The 20,822-nt window shown below is 41.5% G+C and overlaps 1 protein-coding gene across 1 annotated transcript in view; it reads left to right on the top strand.

The window, feature by feature from the left end:
• LOC306741670 (cyclin-dependent kinase 17-like) overlaps nucleotides 1–20,651 on the top strand; it is a 29,414-nt gene extending 8,763 nt beyond the window's left edge. The window contains exons 2-17 of the mRNA XM_079223985.1: nucleotides 1,513–1,661; nucleotides 6,623–6,787; nucleotides 7,537–7,670; nucleotides 11,144–11,269; nucleotides 13,114–13,170; nucleotides 13,301–13,415; nucleotides 14,231–14,325; nucleotides 14,517–14,579; nucleotides 14,974–15,097; nucleotides 15,346–15,466; nucleotides 17,282–17,379; nucleotides 17,540–17,645; nucleotides 18,146–18,188; nucleotides 18,372–18,462; nucleotides 18,630–18,707; nucleotides 19,438–20,651. Coding sequence (XP_079080111.1) covers nucleotides 1,535–1,661; nucleotides 6,623–6,787; nucleotides 7,537–7,670; nucleotides 11,144–11,269; nucleotides 13,114–13,170; nucleotides 13,301–13,415; nucleotides 14,231–14,325; nucleotides 14,517–14,579; nucleotides 14,974–15,097; nucleotides 15,346–15,466; nucleotides 17,282–17,379; nucleotides 17,540–17,645; nucleotides 18,146–18,188; nucleotides 18,372–18,462; nucleotides 18,630–18,707; nucleotides 19,438–19,475 — 1,581 coding nt within the window. The 5' untranslated portion in view covers nucleotides 1,513–1,534 and the 3' untranslated portion in view covers nucleotides 19,476–20,651. The remainder of the gene's footprint in view (nucleotides 1–1,512; nucleotides 1,662–6,622; nucleotides 6,788–7,536; nucleotides 7,671–11,143; nucleotides 11,270–13,113; nucleotides 13,171–13,300; nucleotides 13,416–14,230; nucleotides 14,326–14,516; nucleotides 14,580–14,973; nucleotides 15,098–15,345; nucleotides 15,467–17,281; nucleotides 17,380–17,539; nucleotides 17,646–18,145; nucleotides 18,189–18,371; nucleotides 18,463–18,629; nucleotides 18,708–19,437) is intronic.
• The last annotated feature ends 171 nt before the right edge of the window (nucleotides 20,652–20,822 follow it).

Genomic DNA, 20,822 nt, shown 5'->3' with positions numbered 1-20,822 from the left:
ATGGAACTTATAATGCATCTTTTTGCTTATTTTAGACTAACTGCTAAAAGAAGTATTAACCAATAGATGAACTCACCCTAACCCTTTTCTTCCCATACTTGCGAAGAAGAGATCCCACTGCCATTCCAATGAAAGTGACGGCAAACAGCCGTCGTTCACTTGTTCTGTGAAGCATTACGCTCTAAAGCGTAGCCGTAGATAATAGTAATAAGATTACACAAATGAAATAGGTCAAATTTGTCAAAATATTTAGCTTTTTAGAAAGAAAGAAATGCCACAGTGACAAATCCCCTCTTGAATCATTTGAAATCCCTGTTAAAGCCTCATATTTCTTTTTGCTGAACTTTTAATGTACTTTTTTCACACAATGAGGATTTGGGATTTCGTCTCCACGGCTTTCATTGAAATCTCTTTTGTGGTAAAAAAAAAAAAAACAGCTAACAAAAACTGCACCTATAGCTATGTGAGTATTGTTTTCAAGAAAGAGCCTAACCTTTAACTGATGAGTCAAAGCATCAACACTTAAGACGGCAGCTTTAGTTTCAGCTGTACTCTGATTCACTCCCATGTTCTCCTTATTTGGCTCTGGCTGTGTGAGTAAAATGTTACATCTCTGGACAGAAATCCGGTTGTGAGTGATAGTTGGGAGACACAAGGCTGTCGGTAGGGAATGGCTGACAGGCAGCAAGCCCTGAAGGGCTCTACTACTACTCATGTTTTCATGTCTGGATTTACTCATCACCGTCACAGACAGACAGACACTTGTTCATATCTGCAGTCGTAGTGGAGTCATGATCTCAAAGGTCAAAGTGAGAGGCTGCTTGTAATCTGCTCCTGCCAAACATTCCTAAATATCTTGATGTCTAGATTTTGATCTTGTTTTCCTCTCCCACAGATTCTCTTGCTGACTTCCTCACACACAGACACACATATATACTGTCTCTAGCTCTCACAATCAGTTACTCTCATGTACACAGTAAGTGCAGCTGGAATGTGTGATGTGGACTCGATGCGGCCCAGGCTAGTCCGGCTCCATTCAGGAGCAAATCCCCCTGGTTTAGGATTTGCTTTTACAGTCCGGTAAGCCGGGGACCGTACTCCAAACTTACCCGTAAGAATCTCTCACCAACTTGTCATGTTTTCCCAGGAGGAGGAATGCAAAGTAATGTGCCTGAATGAGCTGAGTCATAATTAACGCCAGAGCGCTGGTCCGTGTCATTGTTCGCTCAGTACGATACCTGGTGATTCAGCGACGTCTTTAATTTCAGTTTGACTCTTGATGTGGGATTGTGAAACATGGCTGCAGGCGGATGAGGTGTATTCTTTTCTATTAAAGACAGTTTACAGTACAGTTTTGTCTGTGAAATGTCAAGGCCTGCGACAACAATACAGCTCACAGATAGTGGTGGTGAAGGACTCTTGTGTAAAAAAACAACATAACAAGCTGTATCTATTCATATCATTGTGTAACATGGGTTAGAACCAACCACTGCTCAAATTTGTCATCCTCAGGCCTCCCCTTCCCGAGAGCTCCATGGAGAAGATGAAGCGCTTCAAGCGGCGTCTCTCTCAGACGTTACGAGGCAGCCATACCATCGACGAGTCATTGTCTGAGCTGGCAGAGCAGATGACCATCGAGGAGAACGGCCTGAAGGACAGCGGTGAGGTTTAGGAGGGGTTTCTGAAAGTTGATGTGGTACTTTATACGATATCGAGTTGCAGAGCGGGAGGAGTCGCTGTATCCAGAAGTGTTGTTCACCATTTTAGTACAGTGAACTCATTGTCATGTTCAAGAAACCAATTTGAAATGATTCAAGCTTTGTGACATGGTGCATTATCCTGCTGGAAGTAGCCATCAGAGGATGGGTACATGGTGGCCATAAAGGGATGGACATGGTCAGAAACAATGCTCAGGTAGGCCGTGGCATTTAAACGATGCCCAATTGGCACTAAGGGGCCTAAAGTGTGCCAAAAAACCATCCCCCACACCATTACACCACCACCACCAGCCTGCACAGTGGCAACAAGGCATGATGGATCCATGTTCTCATTCTGTTTATGCCAAATTCTGACTCTACCATCTGAATGTCTCAACAGAAATCGAGACTCATCAGACCAGGCAACATTTTTCCAGTCTTCAACTGTCCAATTTTGGTGAGCTCTTGCAAATTGTAGCCTCTTTTTCCTATTTATAGTGGAGATGAGTGGTACCCAGTGGGGTCTTCTGCTGTTGTAGCCCATCCGCCTCAAGGTTGTGCGTGTTGTGGCTTCACAAATGCTTTGCTGCATACCTCGGTTGTAACGAGTGGTTATTTCAGTCAAAGTTGCTCTTCTATCAGCTTGAATCAGTCGGCCCATTCTCCTCTGACCTCTAGCATCAACAAGGCATTTTCGCCCACAGGACTACCGCATACGGGATGTTTTTCCCTTTTCACACCATTCTTTGTAAACCCTAGAAATGGTTGTGCGTGAAAAAGAATGTATAGATATATACAGTAGGCATTGCAATACAAAATAACACATATAATGATGGAGGACTGTATACTTATCATCCACAACTACAGTTTATTATGTAAAGACGATTATTTTGGATTATCATGGCTTTTAGTTACATAAAGGGAGTGTTGGTGCTGCTGGAGAACAGTGGTGAGGTGGAAAATTATATGAAAAAGGGAAAGTGTTCAGACAAGTTACATCAGTAAAGGATTTAAAAATGTTTACTTCAGTTGAATAACTTTTGGTTCTCCATCACTAAGTAAATAAGAAACACTGTTGTGGCCTAACCATAACCTGCCTCAGAGGTTTACTCAAACACCAGATTGACTTGTTAAATTTCCACCATGTTTATGTAATGAAGTGCATGTCTGCAATGGGATTTAACTGCTCTATTTAAATGGACTACTTTTACATTGCACATTTATCCAAAGCCAAATCCAATTATTATCCAACACTTATCAGAATCTGAAAGCCGACTGGGTTAAACTGCGGAATATGTCATCAGGTTTCTGCAAAGTCTAATCTACGCATCAGTTGCAGTTGGTGATACTCCAACAGAATTTTTAGCTCGATGATTGGATATTTCTTACTGAAATGCCACTTGAAGACGAGTTATAAGAACCAGAAGTGAGTATTGACACAGAAGTAAAGCAGTGTACCGCTGTGCAGAAAGGTAGCAGCAAAACGTATTTTAGCCACCAAAAAATAATCTGTATCGATTTAAGTGTATGCTACATGTAGAATATTTCCCTTTTTTTCCTCTCCGATGGGGAACTGAAGCCGTTGTCTACACTCCCTTCAAAGCCACCAGACTACTGATTAAAAACGGTAATTTTACCCCGGACAACACAGGCGTTGCTTGTCTACCGCTGCTTCGATTGGTTAGTGCATTTGTGTTGTGTGAATCCGATCTCTAAAACACCACGGACTGTGGATAAGTACTTCCTACTACCCCACACAATCCAAACTATCCCTTGAAGCTTTTATGTGTGCCGAAGCCTTGGAAATCCATCTTACTGGCACTCCCTTAACATTGGTTATATACAGAAATAATGTGATATTTACAATAACTCTGACATGACTCTTTGTTTATGTTACTGCAGACACACACTGTCCCACAGCCGTAGATACTGTAGTTTGTCACCTCGTTCATCTGGATGCTGCTGAAGGTTGTGGCCTCAAAGGCGTCATAATAAAAGCATAGCGGCACAGCAGCCTATCTCTGCTGATATTCACAAAATCTGCAGGGAGCGAGGGAGGGAGCGTGACTCGGCGTGCTACCGCATCGTTGCCATGGTGCTCAGGATCTGGAAACATTCTAGAGTTCCCATGGCATTGCCACAGCAACTTGGATGACTTGGTGAAACCAGCCAGGCATCTTGATGCAGTTTCCCCCTTTTTTTTCTTCAATCTTTCAACTCTGCTTCCTCTCTTTTGGCCACCCAGAGGTCCTCCCCACCCCCCAAGGCCCTTTCAGTCCTGTCCTCAGTTTTCCTCTGTTGTCTTTTTGTCCAATTGGAAAGTTGTTTCTCTCTCTCTCTCTCCCCTTCTTCAATTAATCAGATCGTCCAAGTCCGCCACCCCTTCCTTCCCCCCTCTGAGAACTAACTGGGCTTTGCAAAGAGCTTTTTGTATAGTGATTAACACCAGGTTTGGCCAGAGTGTTCTGAGCTTGGTGAGTGGGGACACAGAATCTGTGCGTGTGCGTGTGCGTGTGCGTGCGCGCGTGTGCGTGTGCGTGTGTGTGTGTGTGTGTGTGTGTGTGTGTGTGTGTGTGTGTGTGTGTGTGTGTGGTTAGCAGCCTGTGTAACAGTAAGTAGGGTAGAGAGGAGACAGAATGGAGTGGCCAGATGAGATGGGATCTGAACTCTGTGATTGGGGAAAGCGTTCTGGACCTGATCTGATTATGTAACACTTATAACTCAGGCCAGCATCAGCAGCTGCAGAGAGATAAGAGATAGGTGGCATAAGGGCCGGGATGTTACATGTGGTGTTTGTTTCGGTTTTCATAGGAAATCTAGGAAATGCCTCATTGGTGTAGAAGGGGAAAATAACACATTGTTGACATGGCTTGTAATATAGGACACACCAAATGTTCCATAGTTTTGAAATCTGTGCTTACAAAACTATCACGTGGTGAAATCTTTTTTTTTTTTTTATCTTAACAAAACCCGCAAGCCCACAGTGCTCTGAAGCCTGTGAGCTTCATTTTGTCAATGGGATTTAAGTCTAAAAATGTACTGAGAATTGATTGACCCTGGAAACTCGTAGCCACACAAATGAGAGAGCAATAGTTTAGATGACGTGGATTGCTTCCTCCAAACCTCTCAAATCTAGTTCAGTATTTATTATTAGGCATTGCTGATACAAAATGAGTCATGCCTCTGCAACTACATGTCTTATTTCCTTCCTTGGATTCTTATTATGTTTAAGATAAATTTGACAGAACAATCACCTTGGTTTTCCAGCTTAAAAATCAGAGCCAATGGTTGATGACAGCTAAGTCAGGGGTGCATTTATCTAATCGGGTGTGGGAAGGGTTGCTGTCACGTCTCGGTGAAGTGGAGTACATTCAGTCGTCTGTTATACAGCCCAACACAAATACACATTGAGGCCAGCGAGAATACTGTGACTAAAACCAACGTTAGTGTTGGCTATGTAATTCTAACTCAATGAATAACAATTAAATCATATTATTTTATTATGACCTTCGACCGTAAACACTTCCAACGTATGTATATGAGAATACATTTGTCCGTTAATAAAAAATGCAAAGAAATCGATCATCTCAAGGTCTACTCTTCACACTAACTCTAACCACTCCGTTTGGATGGAGGGTTCATCATATTAAGGGCCATCCAAAACCAGACAGTGATGAGTAAACATAAACTGTAAAACCATCTAATCATCATGCAGATAAAACTTCATGAACACCTCAGAACTGTTTCTCTGACACTGTTTTCAGAGAAAAAACAATGTGTGTGTGTTCCATAACAATCCTTCCTCTTAAACTGTTGTGTTTCGTCCTAATTTTCACTGCACTTGTTGCACAAGTCCTACAGTTATCCGTCTGTCTGAGGTCAGCTTCTCTCGGGCTCCACATTCTCCACACTTCCACAGTTGGTGTTTTAGTTATTCCTTCTCTGTACATTATAAATCTTTCACCTCTGTCAGCTCCATTCTTGCGTTTAGACAAATGCTCCTCTGTAAGGCAGGTTTAGACCCTCCTGCCAAAATACACCGCCGCTGACACTACAAGACGTTTTGTTTACGTACTAGAGTTTCTCTTGTACACTGGTCACACTGGAGGAGAGAATAGACCACATTGTAACTGCCCCAATGTGGTATTCTGGAAAAATCAAAGCACATTAAACTGCAAAACGTTTTCTTTGTATCGCCAGGACAAGTACTGTTACGTTTAAGCTACGTTGTGTATTTTATATGTATTTTCAGGTGTGCTAAAACTGTGACAATATCACAAATGATCATGCTTATGTAACGCATTGCAATAGCCTAAGCTGTTACTATACAGTACTATAATCTACTAGATTCACGTCTATCTATGTAACAATTAATATTTTTCTTTCATCAGTCCTTTGCTTTTATTAATCAGTTATTACGCAGTTTCTCTTTTTTTCATGGATGTTGGCATAGTTATTTCTTCTCAAACAGCCTGTTTCTCTCTCAGTCTTTCTGTTTTTAAATCTGTGAAAAAGATGATTCTTGTTCAAGTTTATTTTTGGAAAAATGCTTTGTGTGGAATAGCATGTATTTGACGATCTTACTTAGTCACAGTCGTTAACTGATATTACGTGCACATTTCATTAGTAGATTACGAGTTGAAACCTCTTATGTAACTGTGATTATTTTATGCGGTCTTGTTTTATGCTATGTAACCATTAATGTATAGTTGGTGCTTCAGAAAGCTTTTTGTCTGTGGGCATGCAGACGCCTAAAATCGTCACCACCTTCTACTTGTCATTAAAAAAACATTCAGCCAGCTAGATTTTGATTGATGCTTTCTGAGATTTTGTGTTTGGGAATGGTTGAAAAATGGAACCATGTAATTCACTCTCAGACATTTTTTTCCGCATAATTAAGCAATTTGTTGTTTCTTCTTCTGCAGAGCCGATAGTGAGGAATGGCCGTCCTCCGTCGGCCCACAGTGTGCACTCCTTCCTCCACCAATACACAGGCTCATTTAAAAAGCCGCCGCTGCGACGGCCCCAGAGCGCCATCGGAGGAGGCCTGGGCTCTCTCATGGTCATGCCTCGCAACGGCAGTCGTCTCGGTGAGACACACACACACACTGACACACACACACACACTGTAAGATTTCATTTAAAGGTGGATGAAAGCTGCCTTTATAAAAGTCCACATGTAGAATATCCAGCATGTAGAATAAACGGGAAATCCTTGTATTTCCAGTTTATTTCAGAGTCAGCTGAGCCTACACACACACGGATATATTATGTGCGCAAACAAACCACAGCTTGAGGCTAATGTTGCAGACGCACACATAAATATCAGTACAATCGCTCCAGTGTTGCATTCAGTCTCACAATAAGCCATTTGTTAAAAGAATGAGCCTAAAAATAATGACTTTGGACACTTCCAGCAAACCAGTTTGGTTTCCTAACCCAGATACAATATTCACAACACTCCCTAATATAAAAATGAAGCCTGGAGGAAATGGCAATGTGCTTTATATCAATGAAGCCGGAGTTTGTTTAGGCATGGGAAGATTACAGTGATCATGATGTCTGGGTTTGTCTTGTAAGGCCCCGTGGCAATGAAATAAATTAAATCTATCAGTCAGACTTATTAAAACTAATATACTTCTCGTGTAGCTCTTCGCATATACACATCTGACAAAACCAGAAGATTTATAAGAACAGGGGCTCATAAAAGTGTCAAGAGAGTGTTTTTCTTTCCTATTCAAGTCATCAGCAGGCGTCGAGTCCTGATCTGTTTCCACAGACCTGCTTCATCTGTCAAACGCAACCTCTTATCCTATTTTCCTGTCTTTCTCTACTGCAGATATCGTCCATGAGAACCTGAAGATGGGGTCGGACGGGGAGAGTGACCAGGCGTCTGGGACTTCCTCAGATGAGGTGCAGTCGCCCACGGGTGTTTGTCTGCGGAACAGAGGGAACAGACGCATCTCTGCAGAGGTGGGGGTTGTTTCTTTCAGATTTGATTCATCTTTGCATAGCCTTTCTACTTTTCTTCTTCGTTTTTTAATGGTGAATACGTTGTGGGCGACATGAGTCACTGCAACCTACACTACACCATTTATTTGTCAGCCTCGGCATTGTTGTTGAATGTATGTTTTCATTAATTTACTGAAAAGTAAAGAAAACTGAGTGTTCGATTATGGATTTATGATGAATAAAGAGATGGTGATTAATGATGTGTGCATCACTGCACCATGCTGTAAGTTGTAGGCGAATTCTCGCAGTGTGTCATTAAGACGCCAAAGTCTTCAGCTGCCCACAAAATCTCAGCAAGGGACGCACACACGCGCACACAGCGACTCGGCATACTGCTGAAGTAAACATACTTTAAAAATCTGTTTTTAAAAAGGTTTCCCGGCGACTGCTATCACCACCACCCAACCCTCTTACTTACTTTCACCTTCTCTCTTTAAACACACACATTCAGTAAAGGACAGGCCAATTATGACATTCCTCTGTTAGTTTCATAATGTCAACACATTATGGAAAGGCTGTGATTATTATTGTTTTATTTTTTTGTTGTCAGAGGGATTTAATTTGACCAAAAGCATCTTTTGAATCCAGGGAGGTGATTCTTTTTTTTTTTGTGCACTTATTAAATAAAGTGCAGCATTGTTATTCTCTCAAATTCATAAAGCATCCACTGTAGAGCTACAGTTGTCATGGCTTACTCCATGCTAAGCAGAGTTTTATTCAGCAGAGCATATGGAAATACGTGCACACAAAATGTAGAACAAGATCAAGAGTGAAAGCTTTAATCCAACCGGCTCGTCGGCACACGAGAGGGAATGTGAAGTGTGAAGAGAAATCCTGGTGCTTTAGGTCACAGATAGTGTCCCATTGGGGTTTCCCTGAATTCAGCATGTTTCTAACATTTACTTGCATCATATTATTGTGCAGGTTTCAGTAGTAATTGAAGAGAATCAAATGCACAACATGACACCAGTGTTTGGGGCTTCTTTCTTTTGTTTAGTGTTCAACATCATTAAACAATACATGGTGTTTGTATTGTATTGAGGACTTTAAACAATATCTGAAACTATATATCCCTTCAATCCACCTTAATAGCCATCAATAGGATTTGATGATGTACAACTTACTGTCCAGGTTCAAGTGAAGAAGGAAATTACTTCTCAACCTCAGCATTTCTATTTTCATTAAGTTTAATATTCTCAAACAAAGCACACCAACGATTTGTATGGGAAAGAAACTTTTCATAAACCTTTAGTGATTTTGACAGTTTTTCTTTCTCAAATTTTATTTATTTTCTAATTCCATCATGGCTGCTTGAGCCTTGTATAATTGCCACTCTTTCATCACCTCAATCTTCACATATGCAGGTGAAGATGGAGGTCTTGAATGTCCAGAGACTGTTAATATAGACTCATAATACTGGTTGATATGAAGAGATCTGGTTTTGGCTTTGTATTAACACGCACCGTTAAATTAAATGTAGTTTAAAACTATTAAAACATGACACCTGACAAAGTAAAGCTGTTGCCAACAAAGTTTCCATAAAAGAACTCAAGCTAATTAAATGTAAAAACATTTTTGAACAACAATTTACATTTCATAAAGAGCAGTCATCTTCTTTCCCCTTTTTACTGCATCTGTATTTCGGCGTGTGGTTGATGTCGACATCTTGCGAGTGAACAACATGTTGCACAGTACCTGCTGGGTGATTATACGAGCAAACGTCTGATTGAGGAACACACACTTCCCTCTCTCCGGTAGCGTTTATTGGTTTGTTTGATTGCAATATGGGGACTTATGAGAAGACGCTACACAGACAAACCCAACATGCAAGACTGCAAGTGAAGAAAAAAAACATAAACGCATAGTTAAGCAGCTTACTCCATTTGGGGCTACCCACACACACAGACATGACACACCATCCCTCGCTGTGCATCGGCGGCGTGTGCAAGCAGCACACCCCACACTTCCTGTGACTGTTTCACAACCTGATGAGGTTTATTTGGACAGAAGCAAAGACTTTTTTTTAAATATACTTTCTTGCAGCCCAACAAACGCTGTGTATTATTTTTGCTGGTATGAGCAGAGTGATTGTTGTTGATGAAGTGATCCAACTGCGAAATCACTGTGTGGCCTCCCTTTTTGCTGATGTGACACTAGTAGTAGTAGTAGAAGAGGAGGAGGAGGAAGAAGAGAGAGGAAATCTCTCTGTCTGTGGTCAGGTAGAGGATTGTCCGTCTCCCACTGGAAGCAGTGCTGTTTTGGGATTACATCACAAGGATTAATTTAATACGGTCCAGATGGGCCAATGTTGTAACAGATTAGGATGGGTTGATTGGACAACTGGAGGAGAGGAGGAGAGGGGGCTAGCGGTGCAAAGGTCAGGTGATGGATGGCATCGTTTGCTCTTGGGACAAACCAGCAATACTGACCCAGCACGCAGAAACCAGACAAACAAAACTGGAAATGTTATTCAGCAATATGGATAAAGCAAACACATTTAGGACTTTATTTGTAGATTTATTAAAACACATTAGAGTATAGTATATGGTAGATCTGGTAAGAAGCACACACACCTTTCTGAAATTTTGTTTTGTTTGTTGGTACATTGACTATAATTTATGAAAGAATACAAACAAAATGTAAAATCTGAGTAACAATTCTGATAAACATGTCACATATTAACACATTTATTAACTTCCTATAAAACTGAGCACGTCTGAATACATCAGCTGTCGTCGACAACAAAATCAAAAAGCTGAGTCAGTGTTGTGGTTTGAATGCGAGGCTGACGGGGCGGTTCACTCATTCACAAGTCAAGGCAACTTCAGTTACAGATTCATCAATGCTCTTGTTGTTGAAATGTGGAAAGTTCAAGTTCCATGTTGTTATATATTGAAGAGGGGGGAGGGATGTTACTAAGTGTCCAATGTTACCTCAGAGGGAGTGGAAGATTTAAAACGGCTAGAGAGAGAGAGGCCGGATTAACAGTAATCTAACAAATAGAGGAAATGCATGATGGGAAGAATCCCAACGTTGCATTGTGAGCGTGTGTTAGATTTTATATAACAAGTCGATAGGATCATGATGTAATACTTTGTTTCTCTGGGAAAGACTTTACCTCGAACTCTTAAAGGGCTCCACAGGCCGCACAACTCCATAGCCCCATGCTGCCACACACACACACACACACACACACACACACACACACACACACACACACTGCCCTCTCTGTTGACCGATGAGGCCTAAAACTAACTGGTTTGTCCATATTCTACTTGTTTACTTTGAGTTTTCACCTTTTTGTTGTCAATCGCTGGTATTTATTCAGAGCTTACGCTGTTTACTGAGGGCTTACTCCGTTTTTTTAAATGGTCTTACATCATGTTGACAGTTTTTCAAATTAGGTTCTCTGTTGTTTTTATCCGTGTGTGTAGGACCTGAACAAACGTCTGTCCCTGCCGGCTGACATCCGGATACCTGACGGTTACCTGGAGAAGCTGCAGCTGAGCAGCCCGCCCTTCGACCAGCCGCTGAGCCGGCGCTCCCGCAGAGCTTCACTGGTGAGACAGAGAGAGAAATGAGCGAAAGCGATAGACAGTGGGTTGGAGGGCAAGACAGAAAAGACATTGTGGTCTTAGAAAAAAAGGACAATTATGAATTGTCTGTGAGTAGTCGGATGGATAATTAACCTCAAAATTGTTCCTAAATGCTGAGCCAACGATGTGTGAAAGTGAATAAGTTTGTCTTCTGAAAACTTGAATCAAAAAAGGACTCCAAATAAAAAATTCAGTTCGTTACAGTTTGGGCAACAACTTAATCTATATTTGTTTAAATGTGCCCGTATTAGCTATTAGCAGTTTCAGTAAGCATTGTACCCAAGGAAATACAGACAACAATCACTGAATTATTTTGAAGAAGAAATATGAAGATTCTCAGCCAAATTCTGGCATCTTCTCTCTCTCTCCGTCTTTTTCTATGATTTCTAAGTGGATTTAATTCACTGAATCTAAAGATGTGTGTTATGTCTGTGTTCAGATTTGACTGAGTCATGACATGGCAGAAATTAAAGCAGTCTTGCTCCTTGCTTTTCAACGTTGCCCGCAATTATCTAATACACCAAAAGACGTTTGACACATAAAAAAAAAAATACATATATATCACTTCATGGCTTATAATCACCCTTACCCTTTTGTTATCTAACATTTTGCAGATACTGTCTGGATCATGCAGGTAGCTCAAAGCCATAACAGTCAGATAAAGGGAGTGAAATAGAAACTAAAATAAGTCCCTGCTAAATGTTGCATTTAAAAAAAGAAACTCAAGTGCTGATGGCTCCAAACTGCTTATGTAAATGTGCAGTACTTGCTGCCCACGTCTGACAGCGGGCAGTTCTGATGTGAGAATAAGCAGCGGAGTAGAGTAGAATCGGGCCGAGGAAACAGAAAGGCCGTCAAGGAGGGGCTGCAGAACATAAAGATAGCTGTGAGAGTTATGTTTTATTTTAAGGCAGCTAGAAACAGAAGTGAGAGTGAGAGCTCACACTGTCTAATCTCATCCGCTCAGACTCGTGTTTTTATTTTTCACCCCAGCATTCACTTTGTCAACAGCCTCAATAATTGGCTTGTGGGTTTACTTTGAATGTGCATCTGTCAAAAGTAGAACAGAGGAAAAGTATGAGCACGTAGCCTCACCCAGTCTGCTCTACTTGCATACACGCTCCCTGCAGAGTTGACTATAAAAGGCAATATATGTATATCAATATGTATTGCACCGTAGTTTCTTAAAGTTTGCACTTGTTTACTTGTACAAATTGTATTCTAAAGCGCATTAGGGATGCACCTAATGATTGTTTACATTATCAATGAATCTGCTGATTATTTTTGATTAATAGTGTAATTGTTTTATCTGTAAAATGTCAGAAAATAGGGAACATTTCCCACAACCTAAGATGAATTATATAGATTTTTTTTTTAGTGACGCTACAAAACAAATGTATTCAGTTGACTATCAAACATGACACAAACGTATCATATATATATATATATATATATATAATATAAAAAAAAGGATCATGAAAAAAAAAGAAGAAGAAAAGTCAGTACATTTTCTGTTTATTGACTTATTTAATAATTGTCCAAGGCACTTTAGAGTTTTCCATTGTGTATGTAAACATGCATTTTAAATAATGTTTGCCTTCCCTTCCCTATAAACAAACACATTGTAAAAGCCAAGAGTCAGTTGTCACAAGAGATTAGCTATGATGGCGCAGGCTGTGTGTGACCTCCTTACATCTCCTCTGTTGCTGCGAGGCCGTCATAAGGATTTGTCGTAGTGTCTGTAAGCTTGTCAGTGCAAATAAAGACGCTACCCTCATTAATGCTGTTTGTCCTTTGCTCTTCTCCAGTCAGAAATTGGATTTGGGAAGCTGGAGACCTACATCAAACTGGACAAACTGGGGGAGGTACGTCAGAGTGTTTACCTTTTGGACTGCTTCACAGGTGCTGATGTTCTCAAAGAGAAATAACAGCTAGTGACACGGTTTAACCCCCGACATGCTGTCTCAACGCTTTCCTCGTCTTCCCGTCCTCCAGGGCACTTACGCTACAGTCTTCAAGGGGAGAAGTAAGCTGACTGACAACCTTGTGGCGCTGAAGGAGATCAGACTGGAGCACGAGGAGGGGGCTCCATGCACAGCTATCAGAGAAGGTATTACAGGTTCTGTGTTGCACCAGAAACCTCATACATTAACCACTGTTGCCTCCCAGTTAGTCCAGTTTTAAAATGAGAATTTACCAGGAATAGATCACTTCTGGGATTTCTCTCTAAAATAAATTTGATTTTATAAACAAAACCCAAGATAATCATTAATCTTTATTGGATTTTTCTAATTGTTTCATATTAATTAGATTGTCTGGTGGTAGAACTCTTAAAGGTCTTTAAAAGGAAAATAAATTGAACCCCAATCATACAGAATCATTTCACCCACTGTTTTTTTGAAGGATATTCTCGCAACAGCTTGGCTGAATGGGATTGTTTGACCATGTTATTATTGCTGGTCTGAAGTTATGACTGCATGCAATGACGGGGAAGAAAAATATATCGCATGCAGCCAATTTGTCTTTCTATTTTGGTAGATTGATGGAACGTTGTTCTTGCAGAGGTAGTTGTAACTTTAGGATGATCATCTGAACTTGATGACCTGTCAAATCCTTAAAAAAAATACTGTTTTGCTACACAGCAAAATTGCATAAAAGTTTAAATGAAAAGTTGATTCAATTTACTACATTTTAAGTTTTTACTAATCTCTACATGTCAAGTTAACATGGAAGCGCTAATGAGGTTCTTTGTATATGGTATTTTATCAGTTTGTATTGTGAATTTGTTGATTATTTAAATCTGAGACTTATTTTATAGGTCTGAGACATTTGTGTATGACGAGGCCTTGTGAATCAACCGCTCCTGGCTTAATGATTGTAAATTCATCCAGTCGTTACATCCGTGTTCTCTTCCTTTTCCTCTAGTGTCGTTATTGAAGGACCTGAAACACGCCAACATTGTGACGCTGCACGACATCATCCACACCGAAAAGTCGCTCACACTGGTCTTCGAATACCTGGTGAGACCAACTAAACCTTGACCCTCACTTCTGACTCACGGGTTTATTCTCTGCACGGATGCTAAAATGAATACATTTCACCTCATTATTATTCATGACCCTCTGCGGAGTTGAGGATGATAATACAGGAGCACAACTGTTGATGTGCCTGTAGCTTTTTCAACCCTTTTAATGCCCTTTCTCTCGTCTAGGACAAAGACCTCAAGCAGTACATGGACGACTGCGGGAACATCCTGAGCATGCAGAATGTCAAGGTGAGCCTCGGCAGGCACCCTGCTGGCCCGGACAACTTACCAACTGCCATGACTTTGTGGTTGCTGCTTGTGTCAATACGAGAAACACTGTGTGCCCCCTGGTGGTGGAAAGTAGGCAGTGACATTGGTTTCCTGAACCCTTCTTTTCTTTGCTTTTTGTAGAACTTTGGTTAAATGTCTCTTCAAATAAGAAAAATACTTAAACTGCATATTGAAACTCAACTGTTTGGAAGGAGAACGTAAATGGTTCTATCAGTCCAGAATGTATTGATTTTATTTTTTTGGATACATTAAATGTAGGTAATGTAGCAACAACATTTATCCAGCACCACTATTTGAAAAAGATTTTACCGATATGATGATAGTTGCTGATCTTAAATATGTCTTTCCCTAGATTTTTCTGTACCAGATCCTGCGAGGATTGGCGTACTGTCACAGACGTAAAGTTCTCCACAGAGACCTGAAGCCCCAGAATCTGCTCATCAACGACAGAGGAGAACTCAAACTTGCAGACTTTGGTAAAAAAAAAAAAATACAAACAGTATTTGCGTCAATTATTAATCTGTGCAATATTAAGATTATTTTGTGTCATTTAGATAAAAAGGCACATTATACAGTTCTCAAGCTGAAGCCAACATATTTCATCTATATTGTTTCCATATTTAAAAATGGATGAATATTTGGCATTTTGGAATTAAACACGTCATTTGAAGTTTCTACTAAATGTGCGATCTGTTTTTCATATCTCACGTTTTCTGCTCCACAGGCCTGGCGAGGGCCAAGTCGGTGCCCACTAAAACATACTCCAACGAGGTGGTCACACTTTGGTATCGGCCTCCCGATGTCCTGCTGGGCTCCTCAGAGTACTCCACGCAGATAGACATGTGGTGAGTGGGCCTCACTCAACAGGGATGATTACAACCGTTAGAACGTACTGATTAGACTCCCGGCTTCAATCGCTTTATGTTTTTATGACTGAATGCAGTGAAGGTGAGAGAAAGAATTTAGTCTCGGGCCGCTTTAATGGTTGAGGGCATAAGCGCAGCTGTTTGGAGCTCCTTTCATTTAGTCGATGCTTTTATGTTGAGCAACGTATGAAGTGCAGCGGTAGACCGGTGTCCCAATCTACAGTTCAGAGACTTTGATGTAGAACACGGTCGTCAATGGTCAAGTTGATATGGAATGTAAGTATTAGGCCTTATGGGAAACCCCTTGCTTCACTGCTTGCTTTACATGCCTCTTCCTTTGAGTTTTCTGCCTCCGCAAAATGTTTTCAGGTCGTCATTCTGTCCCATTCTCTTAAATGTGATAGTCCAGGAATGCCTGGAGGGAATTTCTACAAATTTGGCACAAACGTCCACTTGAAATAAGGAACATCTATTTCTCTTTTATAATATGTCAATCGGAAACCGGTGGATTGCTCCCTCCAGGTGGGGACAAACTGCCTACCCCAAGCGAAGGAGTTCAAGTATCTCGGGGTCTTGTTCACGAGTGAGGGTAAGGTGGAGCGGGAGATCGACAGACGGATCGGTGCGGCTGCAGCAATAAAACAGGCGCTGTACCGGTCCGTCCTGGTGAAGAGGGAGCTGAGCCGGAAGGCGAAGCTCTCTATTTACTGGTCGGTCTATGTTCCAACCCTCACCTATGGTCACGAACTCTGGGTCGTGACCGAAAGAACGAGATCTCGAATACAAGCGGCCGAAATGAGCTTCCTCCGCAGGGTGGCCGGGCTCACCCTTAGAGATAGGGTAAGGAGCTCGGACATCAGGAGGGAGCTTGGAGTCGAGTCGCTGCTCCTTCGTGTCGAAAGGAGTCAGCTGAGGTGGTTCGGGCATCTAGTCAGGATGCCTCCTGGACGCCTCCCATTAGAGGTTTTCCAGGCACGTCCAACTGGTAGGAGACCCCGGGGAAGACCGAGGACACGCTGGAGGGATTATATCTCCCGGCTGGCCTTGGAACGCCTCGGGATCCCCCAGAATGAGCTGGAAAGTGTTGCGGGTGAGAGGGAAACCTGGGTTGGCCTGCTGAACCTGCTGCCACCGCGACCCGACCCCGGATAAGCGGCTGATAATGGATGGATGGATGGAATATGTCAATAAACATGTAGTTAAATATTTTGTACATAGTTTGCCTACTATACTACACCATGTTCATGACATGCTCTAGTCTCTTTCATTTACTAATAAAAACTATTATTACATTATTTATGACATAATATATTGACATATTTATGACTTTTTAATGACATACTACGACAGTCATTACGTATTTTATACTTTTAGGAAGTACCTCAATGCCTTGAGAAAATTTTCCCACAGTTGGATTCCACTTGGACTCAAAGATGAACTAAATTATTTAAAATTTGGAGGTCAAAGGTCCGTGACCTCACGAAATACACTTTTGTGTTAAATATGACAATTTAACACCAATGTCTAATTGGATAAAATAATGAAGTGATGGCATTTTAGACCGACATGGATTTAAACTGCACCTCGACAGGCATTCAACTGCAGGGTGGAGATTCTAGTTCCTTTATGGGACAGATTGAACTCAGACAGTTAATCTACAATTCAGGGAGATTGATCAAAAGATTTTAGCGGTAGTATAAATACAGATGACTCGTCAATTTGAATCTTTGTTTCACTCTCAGTCAGACATCTAACTATTTATGACTTGATCCCTCCTGTCTGTCTTCCTGTCAGGGGTGTGGGCTGCATATTCTACGAGATGGCTGCCGGCAGGCCTCTGTTCCCCGGCTCCACAGTGGAGGACGAGCTGCATCTCATCTTCAGGCTGCTAGGTCAGTGCTGCCCCCTGCTGACAGGGGACCACTCAAACTTTTTAGTATGAGCCTTTAATCGCATAAACCCTGGCATGTCGCCTCTGTGGCAGCGTGAAAAGTCCCTCCAGCTGCCATGGACACGCCTCACTAATAAGGTCGATTGAATGTCCCCCCACAGGCACTCCCAATGAAGACAGCTGGCCTGGAATATCCGCTATGGACGAGTTCAAGTCCTACAAGTTCCCCAAGTACAAGATTCAGCCGCTCATAAACCACGCACCGAGGTAAGACTGGGACCCTTGTTGTATCCTGAACGTCTGCTTTTATGTGTGGATTGTTTTTTGATATTCCATCAGATGTAGTGAGCTGCCAGCTTATCAAACGTCACGTGGGGTTATTCCAGATGTTTAGAGAGCAATTCTACACCTTTTTATAATCTCTTAACACTGCCCCCTCACCTTTCTCGTTAGCCCTCTAATCACTGGAGGTGGAAATGAGCAAATTGTTCTAGACCAGCCCAGGTATGGGAGAAAATACTGTGTAGGGTTGTTGTTGTTTTTAGATTTGAGAGTTAGGCGTTAGTATCATTGGTTTGTTTAGTTAAGAGTGTGTGCTCTTTGTCACTTCCTGTAAGGAAATCCTGTGGAATAGTTCCCTGTTTCCTTCCTTACATTCGCCAACATCTGTGAGTCACTCCACCTCTACTGACCTCTCTCTCGCTCTCTCTCTCTCTCGCTCTCTCTCTCTCGCTCTCTCTCTCTACCGCTCCCCCCACCCCCTGTAGGTTGGACACTGATGGCATCGACCTGCTGCTGTCGTTCCTAAAAGTGAGTCACACTTTATCTGCCAGGCATAACTTAGATGTTGAAAGCAGTGCGACACATCTTGCAGCGATGTTAGGACTACATTTTTTTTTTAGAGAGAAGTGGCACAATCACACATTGTTGACTCCATTTTGTTGTTGTTCTTTAATGACTGTACGTTTCTTTATTCTCTGCCCTGAATTTCAGTACGAGTCGAAGAAGAGGATATCTGCTGATGAAGCAATGAAACAGCCGTACTTCAGGAGCCTGGGGCCACGTGTGCTCACACTGCCAGAGAGTGAGTAATGAAATGGAAATGCAGTAATGCAGACTTGGCAGGCTCTGCTAGGTACAAGTTGAAGGATATTGCAGTGTACAGCGAGGATCAGTTACAGCCTCATAACAAAGACACTATTCTCCTGGCAAGATGGGATTTCTGTTGCATTGACTGACTCTGTCTGGTAGGCATATCCATATTCACACTGAAGGAGGTCCAGCTGCAGAGAGATCCCGGCTACCGGAACTCATCATACCCAGAGTCAGGTGAGAGATGATGCAAGTATAACTACTTTGATTACTTGTGTTCTTCCTGTAACTCAAAGATATTCAAACCATGAGATGCTCTTCCCCAGGGGGGCACTTTTTGATTTTAAGTATTTTATTGACATACTATTGTATTACTTTTTTATGGCATTTTTAATGACAAACCAAACTTGTCAGACAATCTTGTTTACCGACATACTATAGCGTGACTTTATGGCATTTTTTTTCGTAGAATATACTATTGAATTTTAATGCCAATTTTGATGACTGTTTTTGTTAATTTATTTGAGAAACTATACTCTGACTTTTTTATTAATTACATTTGTATGACACTATTAAAGATTAAGATTTTTTTAATCTCATTCTAAAGTATGATATTTAAGGGATATTTTTTCGACTTTTACTCAAAATAAATAGAAACATTGCAAAAAAAGAGCTGCTTAATGGCTAATTCTGCACACAATGTGGCAATTTTTCAAATTGTGACTAAATATAGGCTTAAAGACTGGGGCTCGGGTTGTAGCCATAACGTAACTCACAGAATCCGTTGTTCTTCCTGTTTACAACGCTCAATGCATTATGGGAATTCTTCTTCCAAAACCTTCTTCCAGACTATCCCTCTATTTCAATGTTGTCCTTAAGTTGGGGGCCCACGGAGTCTGGCTTTGACACCCTCCGCTGTCAACTATATAAAAACTAAAATGAATGCATTTTCTTTTTCTCCCCTCAGGCAACGGAAAGAGCAGAAGACAAAGCATGCTGTTTTAGATTCTCTGGACTGTATTTTTTTTATTTGAGAAGAGTCTCCTAGCTGTACAGTCTCCTCGATGGATCAGTAACCAGGAATGGATGTTGGCGTGGAGCATCACCATCATCACTCCCCTCCCCCAAACTACTTGGGAAACTCGTCCACAGTGCCACCAACCCCCCTTTCCAGGTCTGGCCTGAACCTGGCCCAAAAGAGACATTTATATACTGTACATCTATATTTATTGAGAAGAGAATTTGCTGCTAAATCCAACTACTGTCTAGAATTCTAACTGGCTCAGTCACTTTAATGAGTACATGCAATGTGTATAGATTGTTCTTTTTTTTGAAGTGGTGGTATTTTAAGAGACCTTTTTTGTTATTTCCATTTTCATACATAAAAAATAAAAACCTCCATCTTAAAGCTCCTCAGTACGTGTGGGTGTGTACGGCACACAGACAAGCAGAGGGGTGTTTCTGTAGCAACTCAAAAGGGTTTAATTTTTCTGTCTCCGACGGTGCGGTTTCTCCGCTGCACCCATCATTTGTGACCGTTTACTCTGAAGGTTTTTCGAGGCCAGCTTTGATATAACTGATAATTTTATCCCAACTGGAGGCCAATATGAGAGCAGTCCTGCCAAGCTCTGTGCACAAAGATCAAATTCTTGTCAGATGCTGGCATATCATTCCAGGATGCTGCTGTCCCTGTCGGCACCAATGAACAAATGCAGGAGAAAAAAAGAGGAAAAAAAGCAACGTGGAAGCAAATACGAGGGCATTACAGGATTAGCTACGCCTCCTAAATTCTTCGGAAAACCTACATATTTAACGACAGTGAACAATCCTCACCTCCTCCAGTCTGTTACAAAGAGGTGGAAGGTGCAAAGTGAATCCCCAGTGTTGGAATCCGCTCCATTACAGACGTGTTCTCCTCTCTGCCGTTCTCATCTCCATCAACTGTAAAATCTATCCCTTTTTTTTCTGGTTTGCCTCCCTCATTGTATTGCATGTCTGCTCTGTTGTATGAGGAAGCACACAGCAACCGACCTCCTGCAGGGAGCACGAGCTATAGTCCTCCCCTGGTGAAGACGATACGAGTCACAGTCTATTTAACAGTGTTATACGAGATGTTTTGTATGATATTCTTTGACTTTATTTGTTGATGATTGTTATTGGTATGGGATTTCATTGCAGATGCCCTCCCATGTGAGCTTTTTTTCCAGGGTAAAGAAAATTAAATCTGAAATTTGAAACTAAAATCATGTGAACTGGTTTGTCTTTTTTTTTGCCTCCTAACGTTTGGGTTTTAGAGACTGGTTATGCTCGAGCATTAAATGCTTTGTTTATTGAAGTCATTCATCACAATAC

This window comes from Taurulus bubalis (assembly GCF_910589615.1).
Source record: "Taurulus bubalis genome assembly, chromosome: 9".
Lineage (NCBI taxonomy): Eukaryota > Metazoa > Chordata > Actinopteri > Perciformes > Cottidae > Taurulus > Taurulus bubalis.
Note: the sequence above shows the minus strand (reverse complement) of the source record. Positions and strands in the feature narration are given on the sequence as shown.